Source organism: Emydura macquarii, unplaced genomic scaffold, assembly GCF_026122565.2.
Source record: "Emydura macquarii macquarii isolate MOO-44397 ecotype Brisbane River unplaced genomic scaffold, CSIRO-AGI_Emac_v2 contig_2636, whole genome shotgun sequence".
In the NCBI taxonomy this organism is placed as follows: Eukaryota; Metazoa; Chordata; order Testudines; family Chelidae; genus Emydura; species Emydura macquarii.
In genome coordinates, this window is record NW_027132773.1 from 42,865,532 (window position 1) to 42,891,428 (window position 25,897).

Genomic DNA, 25,897 nt, shown 5'->3' on the forward strand with positions numbered 1-25,897 from the left:
ATGTGACAATTATTATTAACAGACAAAATTCCCAGCAGCTATAAATCAGTATACCTCCACTGATTTCAATGGAATTACACTGAGAATACAGCTCTTGAAATCCTGACTCCATTTGAACTCCACCCTGCATAAGGCCAAACTGTTGCTAAAGATAAATTAAGGACTTCTAGGTTTGGCTCATTGTTTATTATCAATAGTATTTTATTACTTTGTTATTATCACAGTCTCTCCTTGTATTTGATTCTGCAATCAGCTGGATTTATCACCTCAAACATTTTCATGGGCAGACATAAAAACATTTGATGAGGATTCACTGCAGAATCAAACTGAAGGAGAGGATGGGATCGAGGAAGGGTACTATAATAGGAATGGGAATTCACAATGACGCACTGGAGGGGATTCTTGGAAGCTCATGAAACACTCATGTTAAAAGTCTTCCACCAAACTGTAGGTTGGGATGATTTCCCTGCCCCTGAGGAAATGTGGTCTCAGCTGCACCATATTTAGGACATCCTACTGGCCAACAACAGAGTGGCAGTGATGGAATGACTGTGTTAAACAAGCACCCTCCAGTTGCCCATATGTTTCCCAAAGTGGATCCTGAGCACTTGACAGGAAGGATGGTCTTGTGCTTAAGGTACAGAAATCAAAACCTCAATTAAATTCCTGACTCTCCCATTACTCTCTGAATACAGCTAAATTGTCTCGCTCAGAGATGGCTTATTTCTGAATCTCACAATATTTCTGAAGAGTGCAGCATTTGCCTTTAGAAGGAATCGGATTTCAGACACTGCAAGTATCTTAAACACACACACACACACAAACCAATGTTCCCATCCCCACTTCAAATTCAGAACCTGAACACCATTCCGTATTATCAGTATATTTTTCCAGGAACAATACATAGAAATTTAAAAAGTTAACTAATTTGTTTCCTCTTTCCTGGGTTATAATTATGATAAAACATTTTTTGTTTAAAGGAAAAAACAAATTAATAGATTGTGCATATCCCTCTCACTCCTCTGTATGAGCACATGCTCTCTGATACTCAGGTTTGATCACAAACTAAAGGAGAATTTTTGGGGGAGCTCTTTGTTATGGAATGGGTGGCCCTCCTTGGGAATACCCAAAACTGGATGGATTTGCACATCATCTTTTTTATTTTCTTCTCACTGCAGCTGTCTCTACCATACTTAAGTAAAGTTTTCTCTAAACCTAAACAGAGATCTCACCATAGACTAAGAAAAGGGGTCACCATCCATAGCAATTCTGGAATAAAGATGAGAGGATATTATGAAATGTTTTTATAGAACAGAATTTGATGACAACGACAGTGGAAGTTGGTCAGCTTAGTTAACATGATTTTCACTGTTCATACTATAACATTAAGAATTTTCCCTCTTTTTGACCTCATCAACTTCAGGGAAGAGCCAAAACCTATAAGACTGTCATTTTACACCACTCAGGATAGTAGGAGAATGTTAACATCCCATTGAATATCATTATGTTTTTGCTAGATTGAATAGTTCAATCCTGGTCTTTCTCCAGCTATTGCCAATCGATTCATTTATGAATGCACATAGGCTGCTCTCTGGAAATACTGTACTGTTCTCTTATGTGTTGCTATTCTTTCAGCTTTCTAGTCCCATTATTCTGGTTCTTGCTGCAATAAATGGTTGATTGCAATTAAATGTTTCAAATGCCAAAGGGTTGCATTAGAATAGGAGGGGGAAAAGGCCATAGGAAATTCTCATTTCCCAGTAGAGTCTATTTACAGGAAATCTTTGCGTCTGCAATTATCAGTTACACAAAGTTCAACTGTAAATTTACAATGGTCAAATCTCCAAAGATTAATGACAATGTGACACCGAGGAAAGAAAAAAGCAGTGAGGAATTTAAAAGTAAATGATTTGGTGATGTGGACAAATGATTATGGTCTGACTAAATAGGCAAAAATCAGACAAAGCTTCTTCTCTTGCAGGTACCACGTTGCCCAGGGATTGCAAAGGTTTCAGAACAGCATCCTGTGGGTGAGGGTTAAGAATAAATTTGAATGTCCTTCCTTTGTTAGTTTCAATGAAACCCTCTACATTTTCCTTACAGTGTGTGAATTAATGACAAAGCTCAATTGTTCTGTTCACATATATATTAATATTTCTTGCAATATCCTTACTCTCCGTTCCCCTCCTTACATAACATCCAGCTAAAATGATATTTCACCCCAACCCACCAATCCACCTGATCCCAATCTAGTTCCCAACATACTCCATTCTTGTCTCCTTTCTTTGACCACAATTGTTCTCTTACCTTCATTCTCTTAAGATGTGGCCCCAGGTGGTTGGCACTCTCTTTAATGGATTTTCATTTACAGAGCCCTGATATGAATTCAAGAGCTCAATTAAGAGAGAAAATCCAGATTGCCATCAAATTTTCAACTTCTGTTAGAGTTCTAAAAATTGACACTTCGGCAGAGGGGGAGGGGGAAAAGAGTGGAAGGGAAAGGAGAAACTGGGCAGAAGTGTTTGTATTACATTACCTGAAGTGCTTTGCTTTTCCTTTCTATGTTCTATATTAAAACCTATGAACTTTAATGGTATTTCAATGCCATCATTTTCTAGTTAGGTTTTTTCATGGGTATAAAAAGAGAAAATGAAAATAAGTACAGTACTGTATATCAGGGAAGTCTCATACATGCTTTCTGAGATTGTGCTGCGCACAGTTTGACCCTGTCTTCACTTACAGTTTAAACATTCCCAGTCTTGATAAAACTACATCCATTGCTGACATCAGCAGTTGGTGTATTTCCTAGTGTACCTGAAGGATCGAGTCATAAATTTACACATGCAATATGGAATGCTCTTTGCACTTTAAAATTAAAAAATTTAAAATTTAAAATTAAATTAAAATTAAAAATTTGCAATCTAAAATAAAAAAAATTATCAGGCTTGCTAAACTTGCTTGGAAAACTATATTTTAAAACTATCTGAAATCTCAAAAGATTCCTTCTGTGCATCTGCTTTGAGAACAGTTAAAGTTGTGGCATCACCATTACGGATATACAAATTTAGACCTCATCTGTACTAGGAACGGTTTAGGATAATAAAATAAATGTTGCCACTGGACAGATGGGGACCATGTTATTCTCTATGAGAGCCCTTCCATCCTAAATGATGCATATTTTCTATTATTTTAAGAAAAAAATCCATCTCTCTCTTTCTTCATTTTCTGGTAAAGAAGAAATTAGACTTGATACTGCAATCAAAACCCCAATTAATTTAACTGTAAGTGTTGCCTGAGGCCCCAATCCTGCAAACACTTCTGTACATGATCAATTTTACAAGCATGAAAGCTAAGGCTCAAGGCCTGGTTAATGACAGCAGGACAGAGCCCCATGTTTAAATCACATTTTAGCAGACAAAACATAAATCATGTTTCAACATGATGTGATATGAAGTAGTGGAGATTTTAACCATCTCCCAATGATTTAGGGTTTTCTAATGAAAAAGCTGAAAATCCTGCTCAATAGATTATAATTGATGACATGTCATTTAGTTTAGCTTTGAACTTTAATGAAAGAATTGTATCTGCTATATTCTCAAATGCTAATAACTGAAGAGATTTACTCTGGAACCAGTTATTTTATTTTAAAAAATTACAGTAAATAGTCTGCACAGTCTAAGATTGCAACACAAATAACTCTCTGTGTGTGTGTGTGTGTGTGTGTGTGTGTGTGTGTGTGTGTGTGTGTGTGTGTGTGTGTGTGTGTTGGAGGGGTGTTAATTTTGCAAATATGCTTTTCACAAAACAGGAGACACACTCTGGGAAAATTTTGTTTGTTAACAAAATGCAGCTCTGACATGAAGCCAGAAGCATCACCAACAAAGATGCAATTGATACAAACACAGCAGTTAGCCAGCACAATACTTTTGTTGTTCACTGATACTAAAAGGAACCATTAAAAATAAAGATGGAATACTTGATAAAAAGTGTTTTCAGCACATATTCCAGATTAATTCTTTGATCTATGTGGGTGAAATTCAAGCCTGTGCAGGGGACCAGTACAAGGACTATGAACCACACACATCTCACTTAAATCCTTGAAAGAGGCTTAAAAACATGGATATATAATATTATATAAATTCAGAAACAAGGCTAACATGAATATGAATTCAAGTAAAATCATTAACTTCAAAATATTGAATAGAGGATTAGACATAATGGAGATACAGTGGGCCAGATCCAGAAGTAGCCCTATTGGCTTCACAGAGGTCTCTGATGATATAGACCAACTGAGGATACAGTTATCACCAGCATTCTGTAGCTGATGCTAACCTTCATGAACAACAGATTCTCAGTTCATGGTAGTGGGTTATTTGTTATATGCAGTGTTGTTCTAGCCGTGTCGGTCCCAGGATATTAGAGAGTCAAGGTGGATGAGGTACACTGCAGACTAATATTGGTAAGTCATTGGAAGTGTCTCCCCCTCCCCAACAGGAGTTGGTCCAATAAAAGATATTACCTCACCCACCTTTATTATTTGTTCAATATAGAATGAAATCTGGGCTCCACTGAATTCAATGGGAATTTTGCAATTGACTTCAATGGGGTCAGGATTTCACACATACAGAACACTTGGACTTTATAACACTAAATTTGGTATGCAGCTTGACCTTAACTGCCATGTCTCCATTTCTTCTACAGACTTTTAAAAAAAGGAAATTTCAGTTGGACATAGCACTGTGACTATGACTCACCAACATTAGTCTGCAGTGCAGGCAGAATTTCCTCTTGTTGTATATTGAATATTATAAAATGTCCTCGTGCATTCTATTTTTATGGATTGGGCTTTATTAACTGCTGGAGAAAGGTTGCAGACTGTCATGGGTCAAATCTTAAATTACTTTCCTGGTCAGTGATTTGTAGCATTACTGCTAACATATTCCCTTTTACTGATTGTTTTTCTAAATTACTTTTAGTTAGGGCTTTGTCTATAAACCTTGCATTTATGTCAACTGAAGTGCAAATCTCTTATCTTTCCCTGTTCTACTCCCTGAAACTATTCAAATCATTTAGGATGATATCCTGACTCTTCCAAAGTCAGTGGCAAAATACCCATTGATTTCAGTGGAACCAGGATTTCACTCTTAGAATTTTTATCATTTTCTGAAGAATTACTTTCAGTTTTAAAAATCAGGTAGATATCTATCTGTATCACTCATTTTTCATGCATGGTAGCCATCCATCTACATGCTACCATCTGTGTCTGTAATTATAGTGGTCTTCAAAAATTTCTCTGAATTTTTAGCCTTGTCTCTTTTGGGCAACCAATTTTTTCCCTTGGCCATAATGTCTGAGAAACTTTTAACCTTCCCTGTCCCCAAAACTAAACTGACCGGATCTCACCTTCTCTGTAACATACATATGAAACATCTTTCTCCTGAATAAAATCTTGCACAATGTGTGTATTTTGGATTTAGTTTTATCTCAATTTGTTCATCAAGATACATGCCACAAAGGGGCACCAAATGTAAGTGAAGAGCCTTCTAAATGTCTTTATCTACTCACTGTGACATTTTGCATTGCTAGCAAATCGTAGTTTCATATTATTTGAATGTAAATGAAGACAGTAGAAGCCCAAGAAATATATGAGACTTAATGTGAAGATAGGATAGACAATCAGTACTCAAACACAGTCCCCAAACAATACCTTCACAAAACTTAGAGTCAGATGGAGGATACACCCAAGTCCTATTTTCAAAAACGATGTAGGCATTTAGGAAACTACTTTTCATTGAAAGTCAATAGAACACAGGCTCCTAAGAGCCTAAGACACTTTTAAAAATGGGACTTAGACTCTTAAATTATTTAAATACTTTTGAAAATTTTACCCCAAATAACTAACCCAATTATAATAAACAGTACATAGGTGCTCACTGGATTGATTTGAAAATGAAAGCAGAGTATTCTGTACTGTTCCTAAAGTTTCATACACCAATGGCTGTAAAGGGCCCCTGGAACAAAAATAAAATGGGATCCAGAGATTAGGAGAGAATGTATCAAACACAGATCTGATTCAAATCACAAATTCACAAGAACTTGCAGTTCTGTGTTGTATTGGGAAAAATGACATAGGACCTACCATAACATCACTAGCCATAGCAGTTCTGTTCTAAGGAGCGGAATATTTGTACAAATAAATAAAATATAATCTGACTTTCTTGCTTTTGTTCCACCACAAACACAATGTACTCTGTGCATTAAATTATTTCCTATCTCCACAGACTCGATTAATCAATTTACACCATCTACAGCATCAACCTGCTTGCGATACTGTGAATCAATCAGTATTAATGTTATAATCTGGAATGCATCATCAACAAAAATAAAAGCATCAAATAGTCCTGTCTGTGCTAAATGAAAGAAAACATGATGCCATTTGGGTTTTATGTAACACGCACACGTGACCCAAACACGATTAAAAACATTACTTTTCAACAAAACTATAGTCAAACTTTTATTAGCCCTCTGTGGTTCACAACATCACTATGCTGATTTTATCTAGTACAGCAGATAACAGTCCACATGAGAAAAATTTCACATGATATTCTAGATAGGTTTATATTGATAATGAAATAACTGCCTAAAGAAGACACTGGCACGTATTGTGCCCTATAGTTCCATGCAAAGAAGGGACCCACTGTGTGCAGATCTTCCCCATTCTACACAGAATGGGTTCTCAGCTGTCCAGGTCATTATCTGCCTCTCACCTCGATTCTGCATTGGTCTTTCCCAGCAATCTGGGATCCATATGGCAGAAGGTGTGGGAGACTACGCAGGCCAAAGAGAGGCATGGACAAGGAAAAACATATCCTCCTTCCATCCTCACAGAAATTAGTCAAAAGTGTTGATACAGTCTGGTGTTATTGTTTCAGCAAGCCCTATGTGATTCCTGGGGCAGTGACAATCTGGGAGTGTCCCTGTCAGAATGCTTCCAATGGCACAATGTTGCCAAGGAGACAGGCAGTTGGGGTGTAAATGTAGAACCTCCAGGCCTCCGCACAGATGGTCCTGGCTTTGCAGGGTTCTGCAGGGGCCTTTCCCACGAGAAGACACTGCTACCTAATGGAACACCATGTGGGAATCTCTTTAAGAAGATCCTCATTGAGATCCCCTTCCTTTCACACATTTTTCCCATGGGAGAGGATGATCTGGGCCTGTGCTAGATAATTAAGGCCCAAAATTTAGGTTTATTAAAAAAAAAAAAAAAAAAAGTTTGCAAAATATATTAACATAAATGTTTTATTTTTAGTTCGATTTACATGTTCCAGGCCCTGTACATTTTAGCTTCTGTGCTAATGGACCATTTTTGACTAATGGAGCACTGCAGGGTGGAGAGCTATTTATGTGGAATGCTTAATCCAATAACTGGTTGCATTTAATCTATGTCAGGTACCCAGATGCTATGACACTGAGTACACAACAAGTCATTAATTAAATAAATGGTACTCGAGAACCAGATAGACAATAGATATCCTTTCTTACCACAATGGTATCACTGCAGTGACAAGTTGAGCCTCAAACTAAATGAGTTTTTGTTGTCGTCCCACTTAAAAAGGCATAAACAATGAAATTGCAGAATTTCTGAGTAGCATTTCCAACTTTTCTCTAAGTTCCTGCTAGCTCTCCCAGCTGTGAATGTCACAGCACTTATAATAATTAAAATTGAAATCTGGGAGAGAACAGAAACCTTACTGAAGCAGACATTGTTGGAGAAAGCAAAGAAAGTCTCAGGCTTAAATAAAGTGAATACATTTTATAGAGACCATGCAAACTACCAGAAATTAGCAGCGAGGGACAATTTTTGCACAGTCTGGTCCTAAACATTAAGCACAGCCGATGCTCTTTTTCCTCCATTTCAATAACATTTATGTGGGCTTTATTCTCTCCTCCCTGGCCCTTCAGAATAAAAGAAAAACCTGTAGTCATCTCAAAAACCTTTAAGCAGAGTTTCATAGTCCTTTCATATTTGGTTCTACAATTCTGAGCATTTCTCAGCTTCAGTGGTTTGAGAAGGGCACAAGGCAGAGAGGACAGTCTCTGGGTTTATGATCAAAAGAATGCACAGTACCTAAAATAACCTTAACAAACTAAGAAGGGAGGTAATTCTTATTAGAAAATGATCTTGAAGAGTTAAAAACTTTAGAAAGGCAACCTCTGTAGAACAAGTAATACTAGATTTGGCTTGCAAGTGGAGCAGATATTTTAAACAGAATCCTTAACTCAAAGAGGACTCTGAAAGAACCATCTGAAAAGGGGTTATTATACTATGGAGCTGTTATTTGATCACTCGGATCACTTGACAACCACCTGTTCTGTTCATTCCCTCTGAAGCACTGGAATTGGCCAGTGTTGGAAGACAGGATACTGGGCTAGATGGACCATTGGTCTGACCCAGTATGACTGTTTTTATGATCCCTTCAAATTGCTCCCCTGGTAGCAGCCAATCTAAGGGACAGATGACATAAGCGGTTTCATGCTGGTAAGCTCCTGAGCTAAGGCAGAACCCCACTGAAGCCAATGGGGTCACCCCCACGCAGACCATCTTGGGCAATCAAAGCTTTCACAAGTATATTATATTTGTTGATAGTAATCAATATAAACCAGAAGTTGGGAATTATAGATAATTGATAAGGGAAGCAAAGGGACACGAAGAAATCTATGACAAGAAGAATTAGACAATAAAGGCATTTTTAAACATATTAGGAACAGAGGTATTGGTCTATTACTAGGTGGAAATGGTAGAATTATAGATAATAATGCAGAAAAGGCAGAAGCGTTCAGTAAATATTTCTGTTCTTTATTTGGGGAAAAAACAAATTATATAATCCCATCATACAGTAATGTTAACACTCTTTCCATTCCACTAGTATCTCAGGAGGATGTTAAACAGAATATACTAATGTCAGACATTTTAAATCAGCATGTTGAGATAACTTGACTCCAAGAATTTTAAAAGAGCTGGCTGAGGAGCTCACTGGACATTAATGTTAATTTTCAATAAGCCTTTGAGCACTAGAAAACATCTAGAAGACTGGAGGAAAGCTAATGTGACAATTTTTTAAAAGGGTAAATGGGATGACTCAGGTAATTATAGGCCTGTCAGCAACTGCTACTGGAATACTGTTTCCAGTTCTGGTGCCCACAATTCAAGAAGGATGTTGATAAATTGGAGAGGGTTCAGAGAAGAGCCACAAGAATGGTTAAAGATTAGAAAACTTGCCTTATAGTGATAGTCTCAAGGAGTCTAACCTATTTAGCTTGACAAAGAAAAGGTTAAAGGTTGACTTGATTACAGTCTATAAATATTGACAAGGGAAACAAATACGTAATAATGGCTCTTCAGTCTAACAGAAAAGATGTAACATGAGCCAATGGCTGAAAGGTGAAGCTAGACAAATTCAGACTGGAAGTAAACTGTCAATTTTTAATACTGAGAGTAATTATCTATTGGAACAATTTACCAAAGGCTGTGGTAGATTCTCCATCACTGATAATTTTAAAATCAATATTGGATGTTTTCTAAAAAAATATGCTCTAGGAATTATTCTGGGGAAGTTCTTTGTGTTATACAGGAGATCAGACTAGATCACAGTGCTCCCTTCTGGCCCTGGAATCTATGAAAGCTGAGAATACTCTCACCACACTCTTGCTGGAAAAGACTTTACTGAGCGAATAGTCAGTGGACATAAGCCACCTTTCCTTACACCTACAGCAAAATTCTTCTCAGACCCTAGGATAAGGAAGCAGGGTGAAAAAAGATGCTAGATATTAAGAGGGTATTATTGAGATTGGCAGCCCAGGTTTCCAAGGACTAATTCTTTTGCATCATGTGTTGGGTAATGCCCACTTATCCCTGGATTTTAGCAGTAAATCATATATAAAAAGTTAGGATTAGGATAGAAACAAACTCTGGAGGTAAAGGGTCTGCTCTAGTCCTTAGCAGATTGCTTGATATTTTTAGATACAGTAGGATAGTAACTCTTTGGCTAAGCTAACTTTGCTTAATGAAAGTAGAAGGCTAAAAGGAAGATGGGAAAAGCCATTTCTTTGAGGGTAAGGATCTTTCAGTGTCACAAGGAATTAGATGTCTTTGACCAATGACAGCTGAAGATGAAGCTAGGGAGAGGCTGAAGGTCGTTGTCATCTCAAAGGCCAGTGCTTGATGTTTTCCCACAAGAGACAGAGAGACCTCATCAAACCTGGTTGTTTTGCCTAATCAAAAGAGGAAGCATTTCTCTTATCTACTTTCATTTTAAACCTCTGTATCTTCTCAGCCACTTCAAACAGTCTCCAAGGAGCCAGACCTAACTAAACTGATAGGAAAAGACCACCTCAGGAAGTTCTGGATAAAAGAGTGAGAGAATTGTATGAGTGTGAGTGGAACCAGGCCAACTAATAGGAGCCAAAAGACAACTTGGGTTACTATTCAGAAATTTTGCAATTTCACTAGTCATTTCTGTGTGCTGAAGTGTGACATAAGCAATACTCCATGCAGCTGAAAACTGACAAATGGCATAAATGATGAATGGTAAATAATACATTCCTACATAATCAAGATGCCATTAGTAATAGTAACAAAGAGAAGGAAATTGGAGGGAAGGGATGTTTGTTTTTAAATACACAGTTCCATTAAACACAGAAATAAAATATCAAGGAAAGAATAGTTTTTAAAGCTAATGGAATTAGGTGATCTGGATTCCATTCCGACATTGCCACAGACTTGCTCTGTGACCTTAGGCAAGTCATTTAATCTCTCTGTGCTTAGCCTTCAGCTCTACAATGGGCTCTGCTTCGGTGCAAGATTTGGCCCACATTGTGCTCATTGCAGGATTGTGGCCTTAATTTGTTCCTATTTTTTTTAAAAAGGGGGATAGTATAGTTACCTAATCAACATGGGTGTTGTGAATCTGTACTGTGAAATTCAGCCATGCTTTGAAATGCTTTGAGATGCAGGACACAATAGAATTGCAGAATATCTATGCTATATAATTAAAACATAAATAAAAACACCAACTCAGAACAAACATTTTTATGTATCTATCAGTTTCTCCAAAAAAATTGATTCATTTCCTTTTTTTTTTTTTTTTTTTTTTTTTAAGTCTCTGAGTGAAAGTAATCATCACTACTTTTACTGTATTAACAGATAATACTGAAACATGGCCTCATATAACTAGGTACTAATGTGATATATTTCAAATAAGTAGCTGTGAAAAGCATGGTGCCCTGAGAAGATGCATTACTCAAGTCGTTACTGTCTCAGTAGAGGAAAGCGAAGAGGCTGCATGTGATTAGCTGGTTAAATAAATAAATAAAAGTGACCTACAAGATCTTCCCTGGGCTTTATACGATTGTCCCCTGTGGTACTTTTATTTCTAAATGTCTCCAAAGAGAAGTCTTCTGCCTATTCTCTTGGGAAATTATTCTACAGTTCAACTGAGCTCACAGTAAGAAAGGCATTTTAGAAACGGACTTAGCTAAGTTGCTGAAAAGGATGCAGAGACTAGTACCAGACTCTGCAAAGCCTAGAATGGCTGACCAGGAGGCCATTCAGAACCCCAGCCAGGGAGCACTGTGGAGAATAGGTGCCACAGGAAGTACCGCCCAAGAGACTCAGAGTGACAGTTCCCTGGGGCCCTCTGATTGGCCATCCACCCTATTTAACCCTGTGCCCCAGGAAGTTGTCTGGTCAACACCACAAACTTTGGGCCTGCTGTGACTCCAAATCTCATCTCATTGTCTGATCTTTGGTTCCTGATCCCAATTTGACCCTGACCCTGATTCTTGCCTCCTAACTCTAGCCTGGTACTATCTCTGGTCTCCAACCCAGGCCTGACTTTGAGCCTGATTCTAGGGATTCTTCTGACACCTGCTCATCAACTACCATCCCTGACATGTGGACTCCAGCCCAGCTGTGACCACGAGGCCAGCCACCTATGTTCCACTCCCTTATAGTTGCATTGTGCTAGTCTCCTGGTGCTGGATGCTTTGTGCTAGTCTCCCAGTGCAAAGTGGAAGTAAAGCCAGGTTAGCTGTCTATCGGAGTATTCCTCTTGCCCGGCAGCGTCTACACCCTCTCCCACCCATTACAGTCCCCAGAGTAGGGGGCGTGGCCTGGGGCAAGACGAAGCGTCATGGTAAGCCCTACTTTCTGGGTCACTTTAGAGGTAAGTGACAGTTGATGTAATATAGAGCAGTCCAGACACTAGCTTAGCATCCAGGAAGTGTAAAGTTGGCTTAAAACCTTTGTCCCTCCTGCTAAGCAGAGTTCAGATGTAGCCCACAATCTGACCCATTCAATCTAAACCTTCCTTAGTTTCATCCAGTTAACATTATATTATGCCTCTTTAGTCCCATATCATTCATGTAAAACACTCTTACACAGAAGAATCACTCCCAGCTACTACTGAAATGCAGCCACCTCTGGGGCAGAATTGGACAGCTGTTAAAGTACACTAACAAATAATGGAAAAAATACCATATCTAATTCCAACTACAGGAGTAATGCAGAAAGCAGCACGCACATGCACGCACGCACACACACAGAGGAATTTGGCCAATGCATGGGGGTTAGCACCCTATCATGAAAGTATCATGGGATTTTTAATGGCTGCAAGTAGTCTGGGCTGGGGTACTCAGATTTCTTTTTAAAAGATATAAACCACAGTGTAAGCATATGGAAAAATAGCTCTTCCTTTAGTTATGCTGGCTTGTAGTTTCTGTGATAATTACTGCTAACTGGTTCTGAACAGTAGTCCCCGAGGGTTCCCTCCTGTAGTAATGGTATCAGAGAAATGCCATCCAGTAAAGGGCCTTGCTTTTCCCAGCCATGGTATGTAAATATACTGCTGTCTTCAGGGAAGTTATCTGGAGCCTGGGCGCACACACAAATGAATATTTACCATTTTAATTCCTGTAATTTACTACAATGAATGTGGTATTTCCCATGTTTAATGTGAGCACTGTGAATGCCACAGTAAAGGTACACATGCCAATTGTTAAGCAGCATTTTGTGTAGTTGTATTCTGTTTCACTACTATATAACTTTATAGAAGTGACAAGGTATGACAAGGCAAGATTCAAGAATATGCTATTCTATAATGCTATTACTGAAAAACATATAGAATCAGATTCTGATACCTTTACTCAAGTTGAATAGAACCTGTCTATAACATAGTCCTTTTAAATTCAAAGTAGACTGGAGTAAAAGTACTAGAATCTGGACCATAATCATTACCAGTGAGAAGTTTTATCATTTCTTGCATGAACACAGCTTACTGTACAGTCTTTAGATGGCAACATTATTTTCTGTGGCTATTTCTTTGCAAGATAAAACTATTAATTTTCTAATCTTGGAATACATGTGCCTTTGGCTTTACTTTTATACTCTGACAGTCTAAACTTTAATTATAGATGTTGAGAAAGAGAGACAGAAATGCAAGTACACATTTAACATTCCAGAAACAAAGCTTATCCTTGTGACTAGAAAGATCATAAGTTCTTGAATTAGTACTAATAACTTTTGCATTAAGATATTACTTTGAGAAACACCAGAAACTTGCTACAACAGTTGTTTTTTGTATTATGTATTTGTACTATGAGTTCACACAGATGAATTTGCCAATACAAACCTCTGATTATCCTCATTCTATCTTTTGCTGTAAAATATTTTTTAAATGTCTTTAATTATATTTTGCAATCACAAATTCACCTTCAGGAATGTAAAGACATTTACATGATTAAAGAAGCATTTTCTTTTCCCTCAAATAAACCTTATACTTTTCAAGTGATACATGTAAAAAACTGTGTTCGTTGTACTTTCAAAGTCACTTTGGAATAAAGCAATAATATAGGTATTTTTGCTAGTACTTTATTAGATAAAGACAAGGAATTTTGGCATTTACTGAGACTTAAATCAGCAGATTTATAAAATTAATCAGATATGAGTCACTTGCATTACAGTTAATTATATCAGAAAATGTGTTTAATTAAAATATATCTTCTAACAAGGTGGCCATTATCATCTACAAATTTTACTTAGTATGCATTAACAAATTGTGTGAGGGACAATAACCGTACATTTCATTTTCCATGCTTGGCTGAGGAACGTGTTGTCTTTCTTAAATTTGTGCAGTTGGGCACAATGCAGGATAGAATGTGATTAATTTCTTAGCATTATTAAATTGCATCTGTCTTTGGACTGGATATTTTACCCTATTTCTAATCCTAAAACACAATTGTACATGGAAAACAGTAAGAAATGAATCACACGTATTCATGCCTCTTTCAGAGAATGTCATCTAATATCAGCCAAAGGAAAAGTTAGCATTTATTATAACACCACAAAAGCAATCAGGTACAGAAAAGAGGTGGGATAGCATGAAATTTCCATGTATAATTTGAGAAGGCTGCAGAGTCAGCATGCCTTAGAATTGAGTGTCTACAACTCTAACAGTTAGTGCAATGTAACTTATCGGTAATTGCCAGTTTAAAAAAATACTTTGCACTTATGTACTGCCTTTCATTCAAAAGTCATTCAAAGTACTACCCAAAGATTAACTAAAGTTTGTAACACCGCTGTGAGGGAGCATTACATCCATATTGCGGATGGGGAGGTGGGTTGAAAACAAGTGAAGGAACTTGCTCAAGGTCACACAGTGACTCATTGGCAGAGATAGAAAGAGAAGCCCAGGGGCCCCAATTCAGCAAGGCACATGCCCAGTTTTGAGCATGTGAGTAGTTCCACTGAAGCTAAAGGGACTATTGATGTGCTTAAAGATAGCAAGCACCTTGCTGAACTGGGGCCTGATTCCCAGTTACTTTCACTACACTGACTACAGACCCATCAGGTGACACCTGGAGAGTTAAAACTATGAAGAAACTTAATTTAAAATATATTGGGTGAGGATTCAGCATTACCTCACTAACATGACCCATAGAATTTGAGACAGTGATTTATGCATTGTGCCCATAACTCCTGGTTGAACTAGAGCTCATCTTTTAGAAAGACCTCTAGTCTTGACTTAAAGAGTTCAGATGACAAAGAATCTACCACATCCCTAGGTCAGTTCTTCCAATGGTTAATTTCCTTTGCTATTTAAAATATTCACCTTATTTCTAGTCTGAATTTATGTAGCTTCCATTTCCAGTTATCAGATCTACTTACGTCTTTGTCTCCTAGATTAAAAAATATTAGTTGCTATTACAAGGAAAATATCAGTGGTGAAGGCATACATATCAACACAGTGAAGAGAACTGAAATGGCAAATACTTGAGAATTGTTAGCCAGAGCTACAGGCCTGCAAACCTGTGATTCAGAAAGCTTTAGGTAAATAAATGTTCATGTACAAAACTCCCATAACTGTGTGACAGTTTTGTCTGGGTGTTACATACAGTCATGAAAATGAAAGGATCAGTGCTTAACACAGACATTTCAGTGCAGAGGAAAGAGGGAGGTTGTGCAGGTCTGTGTGTGTCCCACGCTCACAAAAGGTGACTTTCTGTGGCCTTCAGCAAGTCACTTAATCTTCCTGTATTTCATGTTCTTCATTTGTAGTACAAGGATAATACCTACCTACAGCACTGGGGTTATAAGAAAGCTTAATGCATTATAGTTTACAAAGCTTTGAGATCTGTGGGCGGTAGGCAGTGTAGAAATGCAAAATATTATTTAATAATTCCATTGTATTTTCATAGCAATATTGTTCAGTGGGAAAGTTTCTCACAGTGTACTATTCAATATTCGCATCTCAACAATACCAGTTATTTTGAACACCTATAAAACACAAGCTTTTTCTTCCAGAAACCATCTAAATGTCCCCATTAGGTACCTTCATGCCATCAAATATTTGTAAATGCCACTTACTTTTCTGTCGTCATTGTATTTCTTGAAAATCTCTTGTGCTCTTTCTTCACCACCATCAGTAAACAACATAATGATCTTATTGCAATTAGCTCTAGAGACACTGTGCTGTAAGAGATACAAAAAGAAGTATCCTTTCAGTTCTGGCTCCCCAAAAAATGCAAGTGTAATATAGTTCCCAAAAATATAGTTAAGCTCATAAGGGCAGGGAGTGCCTCTTTTTTATGCATTGTGTAGAGGAAAGCACATTATTTAAGCATTAATGGGTTAAAACCTGACCTCACTGGGTATGTTTACATTGCAAAAAAAACCACTCACCTCGACTTGCCCTTGACAGCTGACTGGGGCTTGATGCGGCTTGGCTGAGAGGCTATAAAACTGCAGTATAGACCTTCAAGCTTGGGCTGAAGGCCGGGCTCTGAGACCCAGTGATGGGGAATGTCAAAGCTTCTGTTGATCTCAGCGCAGCTAGGATTTCAGCCAATAAGTCCACCTCTAATGTAGTATTTCTAAGTCTATATCCTGCTTTTTCTCACCAAGACATTACTATTATTAGTGCATCGATGTTGAAAGGACTTTTCTTTACCCTTTAAGAGCAAAATTATGGTACATCTCAGATTGAAAGCTGGCTACGTCATCGGGCTCAACAGGTAGTGATCAATGGCTCGATGTCTAGCTGGCAACCGTTATCAAGCTGCGTGCCCCATGAGTTGATCTGGGGCCGCTTTTGTTCAACATCTTCATTAATGATCTGGAGGATGGGGTAGATTGCACCCTCAGTAAGTGTGCAGATGACACTAAGCTGGAGGAAGTGGTAGATACACTGGAGGGTCGGGATAGGATACAGAGTGACCTAGACAAATTGGAGATTGGGCCAAAAGAAATCTGATGAGGTTCAACAAGGACAAGTGCAGAGTCCTACACTTAGGACGGAAGAATCCCATGCACTGCTAAAGACTGGGGATCAACTGGTTAAGCAGCAGTTCTGCAGAAAAGGACCTAAGGGTTACAGTGGACAAAAAGCTGGATATGAGTCAGCAGTATGCCCTTGTTGCCAAGAAGGCTAAAGGCGTATTGGGCTGCATTAGTAGGACCATTGCCAGCAGATTGAGGGAAGTGATTATTCTCCTCTATTCGGCACAGGTGAGGCCACATCTGTAGTATTGTGTCCAGTTTTGGGTCCCCTCTACAGAAAGGATGTGGAGAGAGTGCAGTGGAGTGCAATGGAAATGATTAGGGGGCCGGGACACATCAGTTATGAGGAGAGGCTGAGGGAACTAGGCTTGTTTAGTCTGCAGAAGAGAAGAGTGAGGAGGGATTTTATAGCAGACTTCAACTACCTGAAGAAGGTTCCAGGGGGGATGGAGCTAGGCTGTTTTCAGTGGTGGCAGAGGATAGAACAAGGAGCAATGATCTCAAGTTGCAGTGGGGGGTTGAGGTTGTATATTAGGAAGAAAACTTTTTCACTAGGAGGGTGGTGAAGCATTGGAATGGGTTACCTTGGGTGGTGGTGGAATCTCTATCCTTAGAGGTTTTCAAGCCCTGGCTTGACAAAGCTATGGCTGGGATGATTTAGTCGGGGTTGGTCCTGCTTTGAGCAGGGTGTTGGATTAGATGATCTCCTGAGGTCCCTTCCATTCCTAATCTTTTATGATTCTATGATTCTACAATATGACCAAATGCAACATTATGCTATTCAGGTATATTCCAGCCAAAGAAGCATAAGGGACCTGCATGGAATGGGGTTGTTTGGGGTGGAGATAAATTGCATATTTGTTAAAGCAAAAATACAGATCAAACATTGCTCCTAAATGCTCTTCACTGGCTGCCCTGAAGGTGACTCAGACAGTGGAGATCTTGCATACGCAATTCATGAAAGAGGACATTTTCACGCTACCCTTCATTTTTATTCTATCTGACTTCCTCCTTCCTCAGAGGCTTTGGAAATTCGGCTCCAAATTTCCAGAAGTGGCCATTGATGCTTCAGCTCATAGGAGTCTCAGACACTCTCAGCATATCAAGTTGGACTCCCATGTGCTGAGACGGTCAAACTCTCTGGCCATTTTGTAAATTTAGGCCTTAATAAACTGAGAATCTGGTAAACAAATTACTCTTCTGCTCCCAGTGAACTTATCTCATAGGTTCAGGCCTTACAAACTCAGGACCATGTTAATTTTTTGTTAAATTTCTTCAGAATCTGCCCAGTTTTCCTCTTCATTTATTTTTGCTGAGTTGCTCTTTTTGCTTTTACACTCAGAACATATGTTTTGCAGTCTTACACAAAGTGGGGTAGGTTTTCACCATGGTTACCTGGCTACTTGGAGGAATAAGAAAACCTCTGCTCCTTTGAGACTTCTCATCAATTGCAACACCAGGGGAGATGAGGCACTGGGCACTCCAGACTGCCCTCTGTAAGCAAACGGGCCGCTGGGGATGGGAGTGGGAGTGGGAGGAGCACTGCCTCGAATCCCTAATTCACCAGCCAAAGTATCTGGCAGAGTGATGGGGAGAAGCAAGCTGCTCATGAAAAGAGGTGAAGTAACTTTCTCTACAAGCAAGACAAGGGAGAAGTGGGGAGAAATTCTGACCCTCTGCGTCACAAGTCATCTGGCGGTACGTTCCTGGTGTGCTGAAAGTACATACACAATATCCCTAACTGAGAAGAGACCATAACATAATAACCATAACATAGTTCTCACTTGTTAACTGATAAGCACCAATACAGCTACTTTATTATATAATTCTGTAGTACTCCTAGCAAATTCTGGTATTAAGAAAACAAACCAAAACTCTTTATTTGCATTTACTGCATTTTTACTAAAACTAATTCTTTACAGACTTTTTGACATCAACAGCTCAATTTTCAAGAGGCACCAGTCTGTCTAATCAAGGGCAGAACTGAGCCTTATGAATTTTCTTGCCAGTAATGATGAATAAAGAAATTTGAAATCAGTGCATTAATATCACTCCTGTCAGTCCTGTAAGTTTGATTTTGAAATGAAAAAAACAGAATCACTTTTGAATGTAAAATACAATACATTGCTTTAGTTGGCTGTTCTTTTATATTAAAAAAAGGGAGAAAAAAACTAAAACAAGTACTTTATAAATTAGTGACAAGCACCTCCTTCTTAATAGACATTCCAAAATTAATTAATAAAAGCACCACAAAAATAATTGATTGGAGGCCCAAATCTTGGTCATCTTACTCTCACAAGATGTCCCATTGATTTAAAAGGACTACCTACATGAGTAAGGTAAAGCAGATTTGGTCCTTGTTCTACTGGGCCAAAATCTGTACTGACTTACTTGGTGGTTTAAGTTAGACATCTAGTGTGCATCTATATAACATCATAAGAATGCAAAGTTGTCATGCTGGGTAGATGGCGGGAGAGCATTTGTTATATTGTTTGACAGCAGTACATCAAAATAATAACGATTCATGTGAGATATGCCATGTCAGGTACTGTTAGAAAGGATGTAATATGCTGAGTAAGATGATGATGCTTATGTTCATGTATTATATGTGAAATGGAAGTTATGGATGTATTTGATATTTCTGTATGTCAATTTGGGCTGGCTGGGAAATACCCCAAACAAAGAGGGGGCAGAACAATAGCCTGCTTAATGGCCCATTAAGACACTCACAGATGCAAGGGGCCCAGGAAGAAACTAAAGGCATACCTGAAGAGTTACCAGGATTGGCCCATGTGACTGTGGACTCCATTTTGGTTCTTGTAACATTCCAGAAGACAGCATGGCCAAGGCCAGAGGGTATATAAGGCTAAGCCACAAAATCCATTTTGTCTTTTTCCTGTTCAGCTACAAACACATGCCTGCCTCTGGATCAATTCACTTGCAACTGAACCGAAGGACTAAAGCCCATCCAGATACTGGAGGTATACCAGAGGAACTGTACAAGCCTACAACTCCACAATTCTTCTAGAAAACTGATGTATATGGACTTTTAATCATTTGTATGTATCTGATTGCTCTAATCCTTTAACATTTCTCTTATGGTTTATTTCTTTCTTTTTACAATAAACCTTTAGTTTTAGTTACTAAAGGATTGGCTGGCAGTGTGGTATTTTAGGTAAGATCCAAACTTATATTGAACTGGTGCTGTGGCTGACCCTTTGGGGTCAGAGGGAACCTTTTTAGTAAAGAGCATAGAGTTTAAATAACTGGTCTCTTTACTGGACCTAGTGCTGATTTGGGAGCCAGAAGCTGAAGTGCAGTAAAGGGGGCTGTGTGCATTTGTGTACTGCTTCTGTGGGGATTCCGAAATGCAGTTTATGGCTGGTTGGGAAGTCTGACTTTAGTGTTACCCACCAGCGTAGGAGAATCTGCTCTCCTTTTACAGCCTGCCCTGACCTTGGCATTATCAGGTGGCTACCCTGGGCACGGCACGGGTCACAAAAGTACTGTCCCCAAAAGAGCTTACAGTGGGACTATTAGCACATGTATTATGCTGCTTAGATAGAAGTGATAGATGTAATGGGAAATTTAGATTTTTATTATCCAATCAGGACTGGAGATCCAAGGGTACACAAACATAGATTAAAGATGAGCCCCTGCCATTGTCCCTTGCAATCTCATTAACAGAAATATTTACCAGATCAGACTGCAACGAGTGGTATAAATCAATGGGAGAAGGAGAAGGAAGGGAGGTTGGTGATTACATTAGAATTGGGTGGTTACTTTAGTTTGTCACATATGCATCTTTATGTACAGCAGTAACTCCAATTTGGTATTCTCACTAGGGCAATGGAGATCTAAGTTCACTCTCTTGCTGAAAGGGTGATAGAAAAGGGGTTCTGCCAGTAAAAAAGTGTGGGGCACTGTGTGTCACATTGGTTGCAAGGCAGCCTACTGTTTCCTAAGGTAAACAAGTGGTTTGAAACGGATGCCTATGTGTATTACTTAAATACATTGCGTACATTGAAAATGTATGCTTCATACCACATCAATATTACAACATTATGGTTTACATCAGATTTGTGTTTATTCAACTGATATATTACAACATGTTGGTGTATTTTGGGACAGAATCTTTTCTCACAACTGCTATAAGTAGAGTTTACTCTGAATTAACACCATTGCTATTTAGAGTAGAATTTTCTCCAGGCTATATACCATGTTATCTACATACTTTATCAAATATATTGTTATAAATACAAGAATCATATTCTCAATACATTCTGTTTAGTTTAAATAAAATGAAATGTTCTATTTTATACTTAACTATACATTTTGTAATATTGGAGATTACAGAGAGAGAGAGATAATTAATTAATTAATTGTACATATTATATTATATTATATTGGCTATTTGTTAGGTATTAAAGGGGTGTCTTACATAGTAACCTAGTGTTATTCTGTACTACCATACCATCCCTGTTTCTCTAAAGTCCCTTTGTGTTGTGGTCTAACCAACAACAAGAGGAGTTCTCCTCTTTCTTTCCAGTTTCCTCTGGGTTTATCATGATGAACACCATGTTTGTGAGCAGGTTTATGTAATGTCCCTTACCTGTTAATTACATTGGCCTATATTATGGCACAGCCCACTTAACCTCTCAGAAGCATATGGGAAAGATGACTCTCCTGTGCCCATGTGTGGTCTCCTTGCACCTTATATCTGATTGAATACGTGTAAGGGGGTGCTATTTATTCACTGCTCCCAACCCCTGATCAGAGGCTCCACTCTTACAAATGCACAGGCCTGCACAAGGGGTGGGGGGACTTGTTATGGGTTCCGTTAAAAACATAAGAAGATTTCCATTCCTTCTCCTGTCTCCATGGAGCCAGGTGGGAAGGCACAGATTCCCAGTGTTACTCCTAGAGTAGTGCAGCTATGTAGTGCCCATTACATGGCCAGGACTGGCTGTAAAATTCACAGTCCAGCCCACTGTAATAGTTTGCCCACCCACTATGTCAGAGATTTATAACTAACCCAAAACATCATTAACTTACACGTGAGTTTAATATACACATTCTCTGCATTTTCACTGTACAATTTGATCCAGCTTGCCAGAGATTCATCTATTAAATAATTCATACTACCGCTGACAAGATGTTGTATAATGTCTTGGATGAAGATGATAGTGAGCTGCAAAATACCAGGAACCCTTATGATCACAGGATGTCTCTCTATTTTAAAAATCCTTTCTGACCCCCCCTCCCCCCCCCCCCTTAGGATGTTAATTGTATCTTTCATTCTTTATTTTATATTATATTTTTAAACTTCAACAAAGAAAGCAAGTAGCTAGCCATCTTTTTTTAAATGAAGGTGCTACCATCTTCATTTTGTGGATAAAATTACTTTGCTTTGAGATAATTATCACACCCTTGTTAGGGGATAAGTATATAATTTAGGTTTGTATAAGTATTTAGGCCTGCGTATCTGTCTGAGATGGTATTCTGGGCCTGCTATTAGGGCCTGTTTGCCTGCCTGAGAGCTAAGATACACATGCAAGCAAAGGACAAAAACATGGTGTGTTCCTTTTGCCTGCCCGCAATTAGATAGGTTTTCTTTATTACTGTGGAAAAGATAAGGGGTGTAGTTAAAATGTTTCAAGGTGCAGTGAAGGTGTGATATATGAATGCACAAATGAGGGAAAGCTCTGACTCCTGTTCAAAACGGATGCCAGAGGAAGGCCAAGTAAGCGGCTGGGAAAGCAAGGGCAGTGAAGGGAGGTGTTAAAAAAAACAAATATAGGGCCGTAAACTGACGATGGCCAAGATGTGACACCACTCCCTGACCCTCCCATTGGGTATAAAAGGGGTTGTACTAAAGCCCCAGACCCAGATCCCCCAAAACAGAATATGACCATAAATTGAAAGGGGTGGTACTGGGGAGGAGGGGCCTACAGGTATAATTAAGGCTATCAAGAAGGAGGAGGGGAAGAGGGGGTTTCACCAGTGTACGGAAACATGGTCAGGGAAAGAGGGATTTCTATGGGCATATAGAACTATGGTTGGGGGAAGGAAGCTATCGGTGTATAGAGAAATACGCACAACTGGTGTGAAGGGCTTGGAGGTACAGTAAGGTTTTAAGTTTGTCAGTGTAACCCCCAATAAACCCGTCATGGAGTGCCTGCAGATTGGATTCTGGACTGTTGGTTTCTGGCAAACTGTGTCTGGGAACTGAGAGGGGACAGGGCAAGGGAGCCCTAACAATCCTTAAAAATTAATTGAACTCATTTACCCATATGTCTGGAATGTAGCGTGGTGCATGAAACTCTATGAATGCATCTTGCACAATGAGTTTTCATGTCATTGGGGAAGGAAAAAGCAAAGCCAGGAAAAAAAAACCCCTACTTGGAATCACAATAGCCCTCAAAGGAATTTACACACAAATTCCTTCTATAATAATCATTACAATAGGGTAAAAATTAATCGATCCTTCAAAGCTAAAGAATATTAATTAAAGATTCCTTTGCAAATAATGTGTAGAGGAACAGTATATAACACAGATTCACAAATCAGCATATCCAGTTTACTAGGGGATATTAGTGGAGTGCCTTAATTTTTTACAAAGACTATATTATAATATTTATTTTCATCCAGCAATATTTCTAGAAAGCAAATTTCCTGAAGGTACAAACAAGGCAACATTTCCTTACATGTGACAGTGTGTTCAAGTGGTTGTCATCCACAATACTGTGGCTACATAATTATTATAAGACCTTAACTTTTTAAATATTTAGCATTCTTGGACCCTATTAAAAAGCTGACCTGTTTGAAATTATAAACATACAATTAGAAACAAATCATATTTATAATCTTGTTATCTTCATCTCCTCCCATTTAATTTTTTATGCTCGTCTCCAGAGTCTATAGCCGACTCCATCAACAGCTCTTTACTTCTCCTGTCAATTGGACCTGACTCTGGGGTGGACAACTGCAATTCTTTAGCCTCAAGTAATCTCTGTTTCCCCAGATATACGTCACCACATCCATCCATCATTCACATGCTTGCAGAACATTATGGGCCTCAAAATACCCATAATCTCAGCAACAACTAATGCACGTTTTCAATATAACAGCCATAGATCCATCTTCTTCTAGTATTTTATTTCTTTTTAGCTTTGCATTTAGCTTTGAGAACAAGTGCATCTTGTGAGTTTGCTGTATTCATTACTTTCAAATTAGGACTTCTATTAATACTTCCTAGTGATTATTTGTTAAGTGCTAAAAATATACTCAGTGCTATACCAAACATAACATACAGAGTGCTCTGCTCTGAGGAATTTACAGCTCTCAACAAAACTCCTTGTGTCCTTCTATCTTTCTCCTGTTATTGCTCTAATATGACCACAGTCATAATGGGAGAGATGTGACCTTTGTCTCAAGTTGGACTGAAAGGTTTAAATAGCTATTTTAACCTTCTGCTTAAAGTTTCATATAATCAGCAGCAGAGGGCACCGAATCCTTTATCCCACTCACATTGAGTTGGTCAGAAAATATTCTTACAAGTATTATACTGATTTTTTTCCATCAAAATTTCATTTGACTGGAAATTCTCTAACCAGCTCTGTTCCCATGGCATGATACAAGGACAGGAGAGCTGCCTAGCTCATGAAAGGAGAAAGAGACTGAGGCCTCTATTGAGAGAGATCATTAGAGTCAAAGTTTCACCAGGAATGAATTCAGCACATTCTGTTTAGTGGGCCAGATAATAAGCTGGAGTAAATTGTCATAGATCCATTTACATCAGCTGAAGAGCTGACCTATAGTTAGTTGTATAGTTCAAAATTTTAACATTTTTGATTAAGCACATTAAATATTTTAAAAAGAAACAGTAGTAAATAATTCCAGAGGGGTAGCTGTGTTAGTCTGTATACAGCAAAAACAACAAGAGTCCTGTAGCACCTTAAAGACTAACAAATTTCTGCGGGCATAAGCTTTCACGGACTGCAATGCATCTGACAAAGTGGGTTGCAGCCCACGAAAGCTTATGCCCGCAGAAATTTGTTAGTCTTTAAGGTGCTACAGGACTCTCGTTTTTTTTAAGTAGTAAATAAATTGATTATGTCAAGTTGACAACATTATTTCACTACACTATTTAGAAAGACACTATTTGGGTGCAGTCTGGGAACAGGTAATACAATCGAAAGATGGAGCCAATGCATTCAGCCTCTGGTGAGGTTGATTCCTCTCTCTTTTCCATGTTTAAAATAGTTTCCACCATCTGATCTTTCTCGTCTGGATAATAACTCCTTACAACCACAACTGTGCTGAACCCACTGACAAGCATTAACTAGGCATAAAATAAATTACATCAGGAAATACAGATAAATTAAACATGACTGGGAGACATGCTAAACTATGGCACAATTGAAATATTCATCTGAGATGTAATAACATACTTTCTTCTTTGAACTGGCAGCAATGCAGCCAGTACTACAGCTATGTGAAAACTAGCAGAGAAGCCTATTGAAAAAAGAAGTCCAAAGAGAAACAAAAATAATACATCACAGTGCCAAACAAGTTTTCCCTTCATGAATCTTAATAAATCAAGTTGAGTGGAGCTCTACTAAGGGAAAGCATGCTCATGGGATAGGTTTGCTTGCTTAATAATTGCATCATAAAATATATATCACACTGTTTACTGCTTGTGGAGCATTCAAAGTGACCATCTGGACATTAAAGTTCTATTACCACAGATCAATGGTATAGCAGCCCTAAAACTTTGTAATACTTACATTTAGCAGCTGTTCAAAAGCATAGCTAAAGCCTTTTTTGTAGTCAGTGATTCCTTTAGCTGAGATTTTGTAGACTGCCTCTTTCAGCTTCTTCTTGTTCCTCACATTAGCTTGGACAAGATGATTAAAGCAACTGACGTTCTGAGCATTATTGTTAAACTGTAAAACAAGTAATAAAGAACATTAAAGCTGATAACGTTGGCTTAATTTCCTTTTCTGCTCTATATTTCTAAGAGCTCAGGACCAAATGTTGCCTTCAGTCCATATATACAAC

The 25,897-nt window shown here is 38.5% G+C and overlaps 1 protein-coding gene across 11 annotated transcripts in view; it reads right to left on the reverse strand.

The window, feature by feature from the left end:
- Positions 1-25,897, reverse strand: part of CACNA2D1 (calcium voltage-gated channel auxiliary subunit alpha2delta 1) — a 623,614-nt gene that overhangs the window by 91,986 nt on the left and 505,731 nt on the right. For all 11 annotated transcript variants that reach the window (XM_067564557.1, XM_067564550.1, XM_067564549.1 and 8 more), the window contains 2 exons: positions 25,624-25,782; positions 15,923-16,027 (listed from right to left, as the gene is read on the reverse strand). In XM_067564557.1, the coding sequence (XP_067420658.1) occupies positions 15,923-16,027; positions 25,624-25,782 (264 nt within the window). The remainder of the gene's footprint in view (positions 1-15,922; positions 16,028-25,623; positions 25,783-25,897) is intronic.